This window comes from Mycetomoellerius zeteki, unplaced genomic scaffold (genome assembly GCF_001594055.1).
Source record: "Mycetomoellerius zeteki isolate Tzet28-1 unplaced genomic scaffold, Tzet1.0 scaffold94, whole genome shotgun sequence".
In the NCBI taxonomy this organism is placed as follows: domain Eukaryota; kingdom Metazoa; phylum Arthropoda; class Insecta; order Hymenoptera; family Formicidae; genus Mycetomoellerius; species Mycetomoellerius zeteki.
The window spans coordinates 1403859-1420630 of NW_017257979.1; the positions used below are offsets into that span (position 1 = coordinate 1403859).

Consider the following 16772-nt stretch of genomic DNA (forward strand, 5'->3'; position numbering starts at 1 on the left):
TTTATCCCAGTCAATCTCGCTAATAATCGAATAACGCGAGCGTAATATTTGAATTTAAAAAGTTATTTTAAAACATATATATACAACTTTCAAGATAGGTGAATACAAAATAGAATATATTGAAATATCAATTTTACAAAAAATTAGAGAGAACGGCTATCGATTTTACGTCATTTCTCATGTGTACAAACAAGAAAATTTACATAATCTGCTCGAAAGGTTAAAAAAACGAATCTTTGTAATAGAAAATCTCAATTCGTTTAAAAATTATAATCCTTTCGCACACATACACATAAATAGAAAATAGTGATAATTATTTTGCGCTGCAAAATATAACAAGAGCTATATCGCGAAATCTCACGGTCAAAATTTTATGTTGAGAAGACATACATATGTGAAAATCAAAGAGTAACGGTGATGTGTAATCTATTCGAAAGTTCTACCAATTAGATAATTAACGTTGTGTTTAAAAAACTTTCATATTTTTTATATTTATATAACTTATTTATTACATTTACACAATTATTTTGCGTGTATCCAATTAGATAAGAAGAAGTTTAATCATTTCATTTTCCTATTAAATTATATATAAAACAATTTCGAGAGAGAGAGATGATTACTAAACAGCAGATGTGCCGTCAAATCTGCGTTCATTTTTCTCCACCTATAATCTGTCATTTCGCAAATATTGTTTAATTTCTGTTGCAATTCTGTCGATATAATGTAATGTAATAGACTTATTGCGTTTCTTACTGAAAAGACATACAATATTTTGCAAAATTTACTCTCAATAGAATATTATAGCCGTCAAAGTCGTGAACAAAGAGATCTGCCACATGACACGCATTCAAAACAAAATCGACATAGGCCGCAGTCTTAGAAATATTTTGAAAAGAGAGAAATATAAACACTTTCGTACGGCTTTTGAAATTTTATCACTTTATCGGAGACAAAGTAAAGTCAGCTAGCGAATAAGGTGGTCGATGTCACACGTAAGAAACGAGAATAATAAAAGATACGCAGTCAGGTTCAAAAAGAAGTAATTGAAAGAAGTTAAAATGGATGTGGATATTCTAATGGTCACGTTTGTTGCTGGTATGTATATTTATCTTGCAAGATGTATAACATACGCGTTTAAAAATAGATATATTATAATAAAAACAAAATATTTTATAAATTATATAATATATGTATATATATATATACATGTTTAGAAATTAAAAATAATTCTATATATATACAAATACACACACATATATGTCTTACATACGCGTATCTTTAATTATTAATAACTTTATATAATAATCACACCATACTTCTTAAAAATATTCAAATACCTTTATTCTTAATTTTATTATACTATACAGTAGAGCAAGAACGCCATAATATTGACTTATTAAATAATCAGACCCATTCACTACAACAGAGTTTTGTACAAGACACAGATTTCAATTGCATCACAGTTCCAAAGTATGACAAAGAGGAAATAATGGTAACTCTCTCTCTTTTTCTCTCTCTCTCTCTCTCTCTCTCTCTCTCTCTCTTCTACAGATAGATTTTTAAATATTTTTCTCGCATGCACGCACGCATACATGCATGCACATTTATATACGCATATGATCAATGTATAATTATATAATTTATGTTATATATAGAAACATTTAATTTTTATTTGCGATAAAAATGAAGATGATATTATTATCCTAACTGGCAATTATACAATTTTTTCAATGTTGGACGATGTAGCTAATGAGGTTTTCGATAACGATATTCCTAATGAGATAAGCATATTGATATCAAAACTAACAGAAAAACTACAGAGTTCATTTAATCGGTAAAATTCTGTTTCCATTTATTCTGTGGTTTTCGAGATTATATATAGCTTTTATAGTATTAACTATTTATATATACATATGTATGTCTCAGATTATTATGTGGAATACGACATCACACACTTATCATTATTACATGTGACTTCTATCCAAATATAACGTTAATTTTCAAGAAATATCATACATTTATAAAGTCAACAATAGATTTAATTGAGGAAGTATATGAAAGAAGTCATGCTTTCAAAAGTAATGATAATTTCGATAATTCTGAGAAGTTTTGTGATAACAGCAGTGACTCTGATATATCTATGTTTTACGAATCCGAAAAAGAAACGGTAAAGCATCTTCTACGCTCGGGAAATAAAGTAAATTTTCTTGAAAACTGCGTACACGCAGATCATAATTGATTTTCGTTATAGAAGGAAACGTTGGTGATGACGAAATTTCATAAGAAACCAGAGCAAAATGATATTATGTCGGTGGAGAAAGCAATAGATTTAATAAAAGCTATAGTATTTCAAAATGACGACTACAAAGTAAATATACAAACTGTGAACACAATTGATGCTTACAACAGGATATTGGCCAAAGATGTATTTACTGCGAAAGACGTGCCGTCTTGTAAAACTTCCGCTAAACATGGATACGCGATGTTGGCCAGCAACAAGGCCGGCGGAAAGGACATTAGAAAAGTGTTGAAAGCATCTCCCAAGGTAAGACTCGCTAAATTCCAATAAACGAATGAAGGCTCGCACCATTTCGTTAACATATGGATGGCATCATTAATTTTTCTATGTTATTTAAAGTGTGAAAGCAAATATTAGATATTATGAGAGGAAAATTGTATGAACAGAAATTTTCCAGAAAGCAATTCTGCTGATTGAATTAGTCATCGATTAAGTTAAACACAAATTTTAATCGTCAAAGGTAGATCTTTAGATACTGCTTCTTTTCTAGTTCACAGAGATTTCGGTTGTACCTGGCACCTGCATGCGGATAAGAAGTGGATGTCCTATACCCAATGGTAAAAAATAATTACTGAAAATTAAACTTGTTTGATTATAGTGAAGAATTAATTACTGCTTTTATGCGTAATTGCAGGAGCAAATACGGTTGTAACGCCAGAGAATATAAAGATATTGGACAAATGCAATGATGACGATTATTTTAATATCGATGATAAGGAATACGAAATTGAGGTCTTGGTCGCTCCAAAAGTAAACGAGAATATTAGGTATACGAAGATAGTTCGATATCATTTAATGCGCCTCTTAAAGCACGCTTTGTCCTATTAACATAAAACAATTTATTCATTTTTGAAGAAATGCTGGCTACTTGGTAAAGGGTAATGGGCACATTTTGAAAAAGTTCATACGTATTCGATCACCGGAACAGGGCATTTTGATATTATGTGGCTACGATAAAATTCCAGTCATCGAAATTATATCTATAGGTGTATTTTCTATCGGAAGCAAGTTTGAAGAAGCTGGAAACACTTTAACTTTAGGACGCATCTATGATAGCAACAGGATTATTTTAACCTCTTTATTGAAAGAGAACGGTTACAATCTCACGGACTTAGGAACTTCGGCTTATCGGTGAGTGGAATCGAAATCTATTGCATTTCCTCCATCTATTGTAAAACACGATTTGGTTTACGAATAATTAACGTCATCGTTGCTCTTAATTAATGTAACTATCACGTTCTCACAGGTTGGATGCCATAATCAAAAAAATTGAAGATGCTTTAAATAAAGTCGACGTACTCGTGATAATGGGCCCCGTGAACGATAAAGACATATTAAAGACAATCTTAAGAGAACATTTTAGTGCTGAAATACATTTCAGTATATCGTTTCTTTCTATTTTAATTTGGTGCACACTATGATATGACACGTCTCTTTGCTCGAACAATGTTTTTTCTCTTTCAGGTTATTTGGACATGAAACCAGGAAAATCAACGACGCTCGCAACGTGTATGATTAATAACAAGCTGAAGTTTTTCCTGTGCATGTCAGCAAACCCAGCAACGGTTCCCATTGTCGCGCACGTAGTGCTTCTGCCATTTCTAAACATGATGCACTGCAACTGTTCCACGCCCATCGTTATGCAAACTTGCGTAAGGAACTATCCTGACAAACTTACACCGCCGCATAAATTTTCTTTATGCATACGTTTCTGCGGCTATGCAAGTTTGTTTGAACAGATTATAAAGACTCATCTTTTCTCATTCAACATACAGAAAGAGATGTGTTCATTAATACGCTGTCGTAATATTATAGATAAAAAATCACGAGTTACATTTGCGTTCGAAATTTTCATGGACGACCGCCCAATGGGCGGAAGAGGAGATGTTTCCAAGGGCTTATTGTTCAAAAAATCAACATCAAAACATAATGAAATATCAAAAGGCTAATGCACTTCTAATACTACCGAAGTACACGTCGGAGATACCGAAATTAGATGCGGCATTTGTATCAGCAGAATTTTTCGGCTAAAAGTGATCTCTGAAATATCTCCAAAATATTCTTAATCGACCAGCAGGACGAACATTCGCATTCATTTGCGTTGTTATATTTTATACTTAATTATATTTTCTAATCATAATAATTTAGTTAGATTATATATTTTATTTAAATAATATCTCGATACCTCAATATTGAAGTATTATTTATTGTCACTAACAGCATAGACCTCCAAGGGACCCTTAGGATATTCAGAGAACGTCCTTTAAATAACCTAAGGACATCCCCAAGATATATCTCGGATAAAGCTATTAGAGATTATATTAATTAATCTAAATAAAGTAACCAGTCCTAAAAGAAACACGCGTACACGGTATATTGCACATGATTGGCAAAAACAAAATATGTTATTTTACAGATACATGTAAAAAAGTTTTTTTTCTTATGAAAAACATCGAAGGATCAAAATGTTTGTTTCTTTCCAAACTGTACCATTTAAACGTAGTAGTTTCGCGAACTAAAACTTATTAAAGATTAATTTAAATTGTATTGAATTTGAAGTTATTACCTTTTTCAAATTGACTCGTCGATTTGAAAGACAATTCATAGATTTCTTTTATTCATGTTTAAGGTAAATGTTCCAGTAGCCGGACGTTTTTTTTCTCATAAATAATACAATTTATAATATTAAAAAGATTTTTAATATAATTTTGTATTCATTTGAAAATTCAAGATTCCCTTAAACAAGGAAAAATTATTTGGACCCACTTATAACAATTATTAATTAAAATATTTAAATAAATAATAGAATGCGTCAATATGGCCAGTGGCCGAACAAGCCGGTCAGACACATTCTTTCTATTTTAATTCGATGCACACTATGGTGTGACACGTTTCTTTGCTCGAACAACGTTTTTTCTCTTTCAGGTTATTTGGACATGAAATCAGAAAAATCAACGACGCTCGGAACGTGTGTGATTAATGACAAGCTGAAGTTTTTCCTATGCATGTCAGCAAACCCAGCAATAGTTCCCATTGTCTCGCACGTAGTGCTTCTGCCATTTCTAAACATGACGTCCTGCAACTGTTTCACGCCCATCGTTATGCAGACTTGCGTAAGGAACTATCCTGACAAACTTACACAGTCGCATAAATTTTCTTTATGCATACGTTTTTGCGGCTATGCAAGTTTATCTGATTGGATTATAAAGACTCATCTTATCTCATTCAGCATACAGAAAGAAATGTTTATTATTACGATATATATGTATAAATATATATATACTGTTACACATATATATATATAATATATATTGTAATAATATTATATTAATTACAATATATAATAAACATATATATAATATTATTATAATGTATATTGTAATAATATTATTTATTTATTGTAATATAACTATATTTATATTATCATCTCGATATTTTCATTAAGAAAAATTGAGCTGTCGGCAAAGAATTTTCTACCAATCCTGAATATATCCTCTTGTAATAAAAATTTTTATACTATGCAATATTGTATTATAACTATAATACTTGATAAAATTTGTTTAATGATGATATGTATATTTTTACGATTCTGTAATAATTTGATATGCAAAGTATAATAAAAATTTTCATATTTTAACATATTGTAAATATCCAAAACCTATAATATAAATACATGTCAGAATTTGAAAAAAAAAAAGACGCATGTAACTTTGGTTTATTTTTATTTCCATTTGATTCACTCACGCATCAAATATCACAACGTGAGTAATATTATACAAACTTAAATTTTATTCCAAAAATTATACTATACAACTTTCAAACAGTATGAACACGGGATAGAGTATATCAGAAGATCAATACCAATGTGATTATTTAATTATTAAACTTTAACGAATTTGCGCTTTAATTACCATGAGGCTTTCATCATTTCGCTTTTATTATTCTTTTATTTTAAACATTACGAATCATTTTTATCTTATTTTTTATTAAGATTAAGATACAAATTATTTAAAATATTTCGGTATAAAAAAGTGCTCTTATAATATACATATATCATTGCAACAAAATGGATCGATATATCTAGGTTTCTATATATATCACATACACATGAGCATATATATGAAGAAACTGCACTGTATGTGTTTAATTTTAAGATATTAGCCTCTGTATGTATATATTTACGTATAAAACAAAAAGAAATTATGTAAAATTCAAATCCATACATATGTACAAGTATGTATGTACATAATTGTATATAATATACAAATTTTTGTAGATAATTATTGAATTTAAAAGAAAACTTTTATTATTTATTAAGTCATATTTATTTATTTTACTTGTTACATTTACTTGTTACATTTATTTCGCTTGTATCAAATTAAAGAGCAAATAGTATTTAAATTATTTTATTTTCTAAATTATGCAAAATAATTAAAACAACAACAAAATATGCCGTCAAATCTGCATTTCATTTCTAATCTGTCGTTAATAGATGATTTTATTCGATTCGTTTCGATTAAAGTGATAAGCGAAAAAATATGTCGCGCGATACACGTTCAAAACAAAATCGACACAAGTTACAGCATCTTACTATAGAAGAATTTTGAAAAGAGATAGAAATATAAACATTTTCGTACAGCTGTTATGTTTTGCTTATCGAATAGGCAAAGTAAAATCAGTTGACGAACGAAGTGGTCGTGATCAAACGTAGAAGACAAGAACAAAAAAAGTTTCGAGGTTAACAGTCACGAGGTTAACAAAGAATCAAAAAAACTAAAATGTCGAATCTAAAAATTGTTCTTTTAATTAGTATGTTATTTATCTTACGATCTTAGGATATATATCATACGTTTAAAAATTGATTTTAATAAAATCCAAAATAAAATATTTTATCGCGTACAAAAAAAAATTTAAAGATTTAAAATTAAAGATAATTCCACATACGTACACATACACGTCTTATGTACACGAATCTTCGATTATTAGTAACTTTGTATAATATATATTGATTAGAGATTATGTAATATATTGATATACGAATTGTATACATAATTCTTAAAAGTATTCTAATAATTTTATTTTAATTATTTATATAGTTGGGCGAATTGACGATAAAGAACGATTAAACAATCAAATTAATGAATTAGACAAGAGCATTAAAAATATAGGAGGAGAACTGTGTTTTGTCACATTTTCAAGCTTATTAAAACAGGAAAAAAGAATAAAGGTAACTTCTGTTAATGATAGTTCTTTAAATACTTTCCTTGCATGCAAACGTATGTTTAAATACATACACACACATATATATATATAAATTTATATATTATATAATTTATGTTTCTCATTTAGAAACGATTAATTTTTTTAAGTAATAAGAAAGACTGTAACGTTATTGTCTTAATTAATGGTACGGTTTCTTTTTCTTTTTTGTGTGATATTGCATATGAGATAATTAAAGACGTCATCAATAACAATATCTCTGACGATCTAAACTCATCGTTATCAAAACTAACAGAGGAATTAAAGCATTCATATAATCGGTAAAATTTTGTTTCCATTTATCCTGTGATTTTCGAGATTACTGTTGTTATAGTATGTACGTGTTCTCAGACCCATATGTGGAATACGAAACAAGAAACTTATCATTAATATGTGCGACCCTTTATACGAAAATAGAATGATGAGTTTGATGACAAGTATTACCTTGATACTAGAAATAATACACTTAATGAATGTGCAAGATGAAAAAATTTATAGTGTCAAGAATGATGATACTTTTGATAAAGCGTTTAATACTGACAATAACTATGATAATTTTGATAAAATGTCTTTACATTCTACCTCCGAGAATGAAACGGTAAAATATATCTTTCACGCTTAAGGAAAATAAGGTAAAGTTCCAAGCTGCATATGTACGAATAATAATTGACTCTCTGTACAGAAAAATATATCAATAGAAAGTCTATCCAAGAGAATTTATAACAAACAAAAGCAAACTATTATGATGTCAGTAAAAAATGCATTACATACAATGAAGAACGTATTAGACGGATTAGATTGCAAGAATAAAAAGGATACAGAAATCGTGGAGACGAATAATGCTTATGGTAGGATACTGGGTGATAATATAAAATCCTCTGCAAACGTGCCATTTTATAATATTTCGACAAAACATGGATACGCGGTGTTGGTTAGCGACGGGAAGAGTAAAAGAAGAGTGCTGAAAGCACATCTCACGGTAAAAATTATCGAATTCTGATTAATAAGTAATGACTCGATCAATTTCAGTAGTCAAAATATTATTGTTATGTTTTCTACATTGTATAAGGCATAAAAGGAATATTGGAAATCATTGCCAATGAATTATGCAGTACACAATTTTGCAGGAAACAATTCTGTTGATTGAATTATGTCCATTTCTATCAATGTAGATTAAATTTAATTTCAATTCAATTTATTCTCTCCCTCTTTCTCTATTTTTTAGAAAAAAGAAGAAAAACATAAAAAAAATAAACAGTTAATTAAACCGAAATTAAAATTGAACTATATTAGTAGAAACGAGCATTCGAGGCGAAAATTAAATTAAGCAGAATTCAATCGTTAAAACTAGATTTTAATAAAACATCACTTCTTTTCCAGTTCGCAGAGATTTCGGTTGTACCTGGTACTTGCGTGCGAGTAAGAAGTGGAGATCCCATACCTAATGGTAAAAATAATCACAAATTACACTGCAAATTATACTGATTTACTTATGATGAAGGATTAATTATTGTTTTTATCCGCGATCGCAGGAGCAACGGCGGTTGTAACGCTAGCGAATACAAAGGTATTGAAAGAATGTAGCGACAATGATGACGATTATTTTAATATCAACGACAAAGAATACGAAATTGAAGTTTTAGTAGCCCCGAAAAAGGACGAGAATATTAGGTATACAAAGGCAGTCCATTATTGTTTTCTATGCTTTTCAGAGCACGCTTTGTTCTATTAACATAAAACAATTTATTTATTTTCGAAGAAACGCTGGCTACGAGATGAAGTCTGGCCAGATCGTTTTACAGATATTCAATCGTATTGAATCGGTGGAATTGGGCATTTTGAGATTATGTGGTCTCGATTCAGTTCCAGTCATAAAACTTCCATCTGTAGGTCTGTTGTCCATTGGAGATAAATTGGAAGAGCCTGGGTACACTTCAACTTTAAAACGTATCTACGACTGTAATAGTATAACTCTAATCTCGTTATTGAAAGAAAACGGTTACAATCCCGTAGACTTAGGAATTTCAGCTTATCAGTGAGTGTAACAAAAATTTATTGCGATTTCTCATCTGTAACATCTGTAAGATGCATATCTGATACGATATTTGATTGACGAATAATTAACATGTCATAGCTCTTAATTAATTTAACGATCACATTCTCGTAGGTTAAAAGCCATTATCAAAAATATTAAATACGCTTTGGACAAAGTAAACCTACTCGTGATAATGGGACATGCAAACGACAATGATTTATTAAAGCCTATCTTAAGAGAATATTTTAACGCTGTTATACATTTCGGTATATCGTTTCTTTTTATTTTAATTTGCTATATGCTATACGCCCGGTGTGACACGTCTTTTTGTTAGAGCACCGGTCTTCTTGCCTTAGGTCGCGTGGAGATGAAACCAGGAAAATCAACAACATTCGCAACGTGCACCTTCAAAGACAAAACAAAGTTTTTCCTATGTATGTCGACGAACCCAGCAACAATTCCCATTGTCGCGCGTATATTACTTCTGCCATTTCTGGACAAGATGCACTTAAATATCATGGCTTATGAACCCAAACCTAACATACAGACTTGCGTAAGAGAACGTCTCTTGCACTCCGCATACGAGAAAAAACATACTCATTGATACGTCACATTACTGTTGTTACAGATAATGACAACACATGAGCTGCATCATCGTCCGAAATTTTCATGGACAATCTTACACTGGTCGGAGAAGGAAACGTTTCCAAGGGCTTGTTTTTCAAAAAAACAACATCAAAACATAATGCAATATCAAAAAGCTAATGCGCTTCTAATGTTACCGCAGCGCACGCCGTATGAGTCGAAAATAGACGCGGCATTCGTATCAGCGATGTTCCTCGGCTGAAAAGTCTCCAAGATTATTCCTAATCAACAAGCAGGACAAATATTTGGATTGTTGTTCAACTATGTTATTAAATTATAATTATTAGGAATGCACTGGATCATAAAATTACCAGATACCAAACATTAGATATCCGGGAATGCAAATTTTTGAATCGGATATCCAATATTTTCCGGATATCCGATCGGATTCCGGGACAATGGCTACGGTTACACCGTGCATTTAGGCCGCGGCCTATACGATAGATGTCTTTGTTTATTCTGTATATTAAACAAAGACATCTATCGTATAGGCCGCGGCCTAAATGCACGGTGTAACCGTAGCCACCGTCTTCTAAAAAAAACTGACTATCCAGTCGGATAGTAAAAAAGTGCTGAATAATACCGGATACCGGATACTTTTCCTAACAATTATAATTATAATGATATAATTAAGCTGGGCATGCATTTGAAATACTTTTATTTGAAAAACAGTTTGTAATACAATTATATTTTATATTTTGTATTTTACTGAAATCAATTCATGAAAATATTTTATATTTTGTATTCATGAGAACATATAAAAATATTTTGTATTTTATACTTCAGTAATAATAACAAAAGATTAAAATTATTTTCTTTCTATATTTTAAATACTAAGAAGAAATTGACAATCAATCTTATTATTAAAATTACAAAATATAATTCAATCTTTCGATTTTAAATACAAAATACGAAATATACTTGTATTGCAAATATATGTTTTAAATAAAAGTATTTGAAACGCAGCCCTAGATATAGTACAATCATAACTCTAAATATCATTGAATTTATTTGATATATAAATTATTACAATTATATTAAAAATCAACTACCTCTCAAGGCGCCAGTTTGGTTGTGTGACATCCTAAGAAAGAAATAATATACAGAAATAAATTGCTACGCGTATCTACACAATTTTATTTTTTGGTTTTCCCTTAAAAACATAATAATTCATAATCCTGAAATACATAAAATATACGGCAAATTGAGAAATTTGTCCGATATGTTATGTAGAAGCGTAAAATAATTCCTGAAATAATAGTAGGTACATTTCTTAGTTGTCAAAAACCGCTGCGGTAGCGCTGCGGCAAATCACAATCTTATATTAGAAATATTTTGAAAGAAGAAAAAATATAAACACACGGCTTTTAAAGTTTAATAACTTTATCGAATAGACAAGTAAAGTCAGCTAGCGAACGAGATGATCGAGATCAAATGTAGAAGACGAGAACAATGATAGCCATTTTTTTGGTCAAAAAAGCAAGAGACAAACAGCAAGAAACAGGAAACAAAGAGCACATTGTAGAATGGCTGTGACAGTTTCGCAGTCACAAGATTTACAAGGAAGTACAATAATTGAAAGGGACTAAAATGGCTCTGAACATCATCATCTTAATAAGTATGTATATTTATCTTACAAAATATATATATATATCAAATATTTAAAAACAGATCTTAATAAAATCATCCAAAACAAAATATTTCATCGCACATATATATTATAAAGATTTTAAAAAATTCCACATATATATACACACACGTCTTTAGACGTGTATCTTTGATTATTAGTAATTTTGAGTAATATTGATTCGAATCGTATACTTCTTAAAAATATCTTAATAATTCTAATTACTTATATGGTACGGCAAGACAGCAATATTGAATCATCAATTGTCGATCAAGCTCATTTACTAAAACGCAGTGTAAGCTTTGTAGGAGAATTGGCTTCCATCGAATTTTTGAAGTGTGATAAAAAGGAAGGAAAGGTAACTTCTGCAAATATAAGTTTTTAAAAATATCTTTTCTCATACGCACTTACGCACCTATCGTATAAGCGTTATTTACACATGCATGTATATAAATTTATTTAATTATGTTACATATAGGAAAAATTAATTTCATTGACCGATCAGAATAAAAGTAATATCATTATCTTAATTAGCGAAATTTCTGTTGTGAAACAGAACGATGTTGCATATGAGGCGATTGAAGAAATCATTGATAAAAATATTTCTGAGGATCTAACCATATTAATATCAAAACTAAGAGAGAAGCTAACGTATTCATTTAATCGGTAAAATTTTATTTTCATTTATCCTGCAGTTTTTTGAGATTACTGCTTTTACAATATGACTGTGTGTTCTCAGACTTATATGTGGAATACGAAAGGAGAAACTTATTATTAGTATATGGGACTCCATTGCAAACGCGATGATAAATCTTGAGAGACTGGAATCCTATGCATCCTTGATACTGCCAATAATGCGCTTGATGCATATTGCACAAGATAAAAAAATTTGTAATGCCAAAAATCATGGTAATTCTGACGAGGCGTTTTGTAATAATAGTAATAACGATATTTCTGCTGATAAGTCGTTATCTTTGCAATGCGTCCCTAGAGAAAAAAATGATAAAATACCTTCCCCAAAAAAAAAAACGGTAAAATATCTTCCACGTTCGGAACAACAAGGCGAATTTCCGCAAAACGTACACGCGAATGATCATATCGCAATTGAATCCCAACAGAAAAATATGTTAAAAGCGAAGAGTATTTATAAGAAACAAAGGAACCAACTTATGTTGCCAGTAAAAGAAGCATTATATATGATACGTCTTATAGTAAACAAATTCTATCTCGCGAAGAAAGAAAACGTGCAGATAAAAGATGCATACGGCAGGATATTGGCAAATAAAATATATTCCTCTATAAATGTGCCACTTTGTAACATTTCTGCTAAACGTGGATACGCGATATTAGCCAGCGACGGGAAGGGTATAAGAAGAGTATTAAAAACACATCCCACGGTAAGGCTGACCAAACTCTGATTAACAAATGGTGACTCACATTTCGATCGTTAATATTTGAATTAAATTATTAATTTTTCTATGTTGTCTGAAACGTAAAAAGAAATATTAGGGATCATGAGAGGCTAAGTGTACAATTAGAAATTTTGCAGAAAGCAATTCTGCCGATTGAATGTCATTAATTATAAGTTAGTCAGAAAATTCAATCGTTCGTCAAGCTAAATCTTTGTAAGACCGTTTCTTTTCCAGTTTGCAGAGATTTCGATCATACCTGGCACCTGCGTGCGAGTGAGAAGTGGAGAACCCATACCTAATGGTAAAAACAATACAACTGCAAATTACTGTTCTAATGGTGAAGAATTAATTTGTGCTTTTATCCGCGATTGCAGGAGCAACGGCAGTTGTAACACTAGAGAATACAAAGATATTGGAAGAATACAGCCATAATGACGACGATTATTTTAATACCGACGACAAGGAATATCAAATTGAAGTTTTAGTAGCTCCGAAAAAAAACGAGAATATTAGGTATACAAAGGCAGTCCGTTTATTGTTTTATATGCTTCTCAAAGTACGTTTTGTTCCATTATCACGAAATAATTCATTTTTTTTTTTCGAAGAAACACTGGCTGTGAGATGCAGGGCACCCAACGCATTTGCGATAAATTCACTCGTATCGGATCAGCGGAATTGGGCATTTTAACATTATGTGGCATAAATTCAATTCCAGTCATTCAAATTCCATCTGTAGGTCTGCTATCTATCGGCGAATTAGAAGAGCCTGGAAACACTTTAATTCGAGGACGCATCTACGACTGCAACAGGATAATTGTGTCCTCGATATTGAAGAAGAATAATTATGATCCGGTGGACTTAGGAATTTCTGCTCACAAGTAAGTGTAATCGAAATTTATTATGATTCTTCTAGCCACTGTAAGCACGATTTGGTTTATGAATAATTAACGTGGTTGCAGCTCTTAATTAATTTAATGTTCACGTTCTCCTAGATTGGATGTTATGGTCAATAAAATCAAGGATGCTTTAGACAAAGTGGATATACTCATAATAATGGGCCGTACAAACGACAAAGATCTATTGAAGCCAATCTTAAAGACATATTTTAACGCAATGATACATTTCGGTATTTTTCCTTCTCATATTAATCATTGATGTAATAGCCTATGATGACATTTTTTTGCTCAAGGATTCTTTTTTTTACCTTAGGGCGCGTGGAGATGAAACCAGGAAAATCGACAATGTTCGCAACATGCATGTTCAAACACAAAATGAAGTTTTTCCTATGCATGTCGGCAAATCCCGCAACCGTTCCCATTGTCACGCATGTATTGCTTCTGCCATTTCTGAACGAAATGTATTGCAGTTACTTGACGAAGCCCATTAATATACAGGCTTGCGTAAGACTTATCTTCTTGCATCCCATATATGGGAAGAGACATATTTATTGATTCTTGCTGTTGTAACTTTATAGATAAATACAAAGCACGAGCTGCATTCGCGTCCGAAATTTTCCTGGACGACATTATGCTGGACGGAGATGGAAATATTTCCAAGAGCTTACTGTTTGCAAAATCAATATCAGAATGTAATGAACTATCAAATGGCTAATGCGCTTCTAATGTTACCGCCGTGTTCGCCAAATCAGCCGATATTAGATGCAGCATTCGTACCAACGATGTTTCTCGGCTGAAAAATCTCTAAGATATTCCTAATCGACTAGTAGGACAACGTTCGCATACATTTGCGTTATTTATTTATATATTATTTAATTGTAATTATGACTAAATTATGTTACATTTAAACTACATTTCAAACAAGATCTAAGTGAAGTAATTACACTGTATAAAAAGAACAAGCGTAAGCAAGGTATACGATTGGCAAGAAGAAATTGAAGATCATTTCATCGGTAATCATGTTTTTTTATATACTGATAAATACAAAGAAAATTTTTTCTTACAAAAAATATCGAGATATCGAGTGCTTGTTTCGGCTTTTTTCTATCTCTATCATTCCACAATTTAATTGTATCAATCTCGCAAACTATAGTTCTATTAAAAACCTATTTAAATCACTTATTTTGAATTTGAAATGATTTCCTTTTCCAAATTGAGGAATGCAATTGATTTTGTTCGTTATTATTTTCATTATGTAATTTGCAAAAAATCATTGTGAAATAATTTATACGAACTAATTCTTTAGAATTATATACATATATTATGTATAATATATAATATTCTTTTCTATTATTACTTATATATTGTAATAGTAACATATTATATATATATATGTATATTATATGATTATATGTACTGTATATATATGAACATACGTACATTGTCTCGATATTTTTTTATTAAGAAAAAAATGAATTTATAAGAAAGCTCATATTTTCCATCAATTTTGAATGTATATATTCTCTTATCACATAAGTTAATTTTATATTATACGACATTATATTATAGCAGTAATATTAATATAATTTTCTTAATGCCAATATAATAACATTTTTTATGATTCAGAAATAATTTGATGTAAAACATACTGTAAATAATGTAAATATATAGATATTAAATATGTACTAAATTAACTTCAATAAATAAATTTTATTAGCAAAATACGACAAAAAAACAGAGTTAAATATCTCCATTCGGTTTGATTTATTTTTTTTCAAGAAGACAAGTGTTATTTGATTCATATTTATATATGATAGAAATATATATGATAACTCTACATTTAAAATTAGTTATCACATAAAAAGATATAAGCTTTATTCATTGCAATCAGGCTAGAGAACACGGTTTGTCGAACAATATACATTGCAATTCTAATCTAAATGTAAATGATTATCATAAAAATAGTAATATTACGAATACATAAAAATAAATCTCGTTAGTTATACACGATCGAATTAAATTTTGAAGTCTGAAAAGGTGCTTACCTAAATATTTTATGAAATTAGCGAATTACAGATTTATACTTGAATAATATTATCTACTTAAAGCCAAAAAAGTATCAGTATTCCATTTTGCTCTCATATTTCATAGTAAACATTTTGTGTATAGATTTTTATGAACATTTCTATATATATAAAAATTCTGAAATGTACGTTCATAATAAAACTGATGAAATCATGATTCAATATTTCTGCATATATTGAATACTTGTAGAAAGAAGAGAAAGAAGAGAGCTTAGAAAATAAATCCGAAATATAAAAAAATTCATATCTTTTTTTTTGTATAAAATTTTAATTTTTATGTACGCTTTTATAACTTTATCCTCTTTAATGATTTACTAAAAAAATTATTTGTATCGATTGTAATTACTTCCTATATACTTGATGGACTTAATATGTACAACAAAATTGCACACATATAATTATCTAATACAAATTCTAAATATTTTTCACAGCCAAATTGTGAAAATATAATCTCCAAGATGATGATAATATATTGTATCTCGCATACACTACATATATATATATATATATATACA

At 30.1% G+C, this 16772-nt stretch overlaps 2 protein-coding genes across 2 annotated transcripts; both read left to right on the forward strand.

Moving 5' to 3' along the window:
• The first annotated feature begins 1730 nt into the window (after nucleotides 1-1730).
• LOC108730627 (uncharacterized) lies at nucleotides 1731-10468 on the forward strand. Its single transcript, XM_018460431.1, has 17 exons — nucleotides 1731-1834; nucleotides 1927-2167; nucleotides 2252-2545; nucleotides 2790-2856; nucleotides 2934-3066; nucleotides 3155-3430; nucleotides 3546-3679; nucleotides 3764-3951; nucleotides 4115-4306; nucleotides 7893-8156; nucleotides 8241-8537; nucleotides 8939-9005; nucleotides 9091-9229; nucleotides 9318-9593; nucleotides 9726-9859; nucleotides 9950-10146; nucleotides 10222-10468. Exons 1-17 carry the CDS (start codon nucleotides 1731-1733, stop codon nucleotides 10438-10440), a joined length of 3222 nt encoding a protein of 1073 aa, XP_018315933.1. The 3' UTR covers nucleotides 10441-10468.
• Nucleotides 10469-12094: 1626 nt separating this feature from the next.
• Nucleotides 12095-15044, forward strand: LOC108730589 (gephyrin-like). Its single transcript, XM_018460364.1, has 9 exons — nucleotides 12095-12223; nucleotides 12422-12531; nucleotides 12605-13262; nucleotides 13512-13578; nucleotides 13652-13790; nucleotides 13883-14155; nucleotides 14270-14403; nucleotides 14487-14677; nucleotides 14752-15044. The coding sequence occupies exons 1-9, from the start codon at nucleotides 12095-12097 to the stop codon at nucleotides 14968-14970; spliced, it is 1920 nt and encodes a 639-aa protein (XP_018315866.1). The 3' UTR covers nucleotides 14971-15044.
• The last annotated feature ends 1728 nt before the right edge of the window (nucleotides 15045-16772 follow it).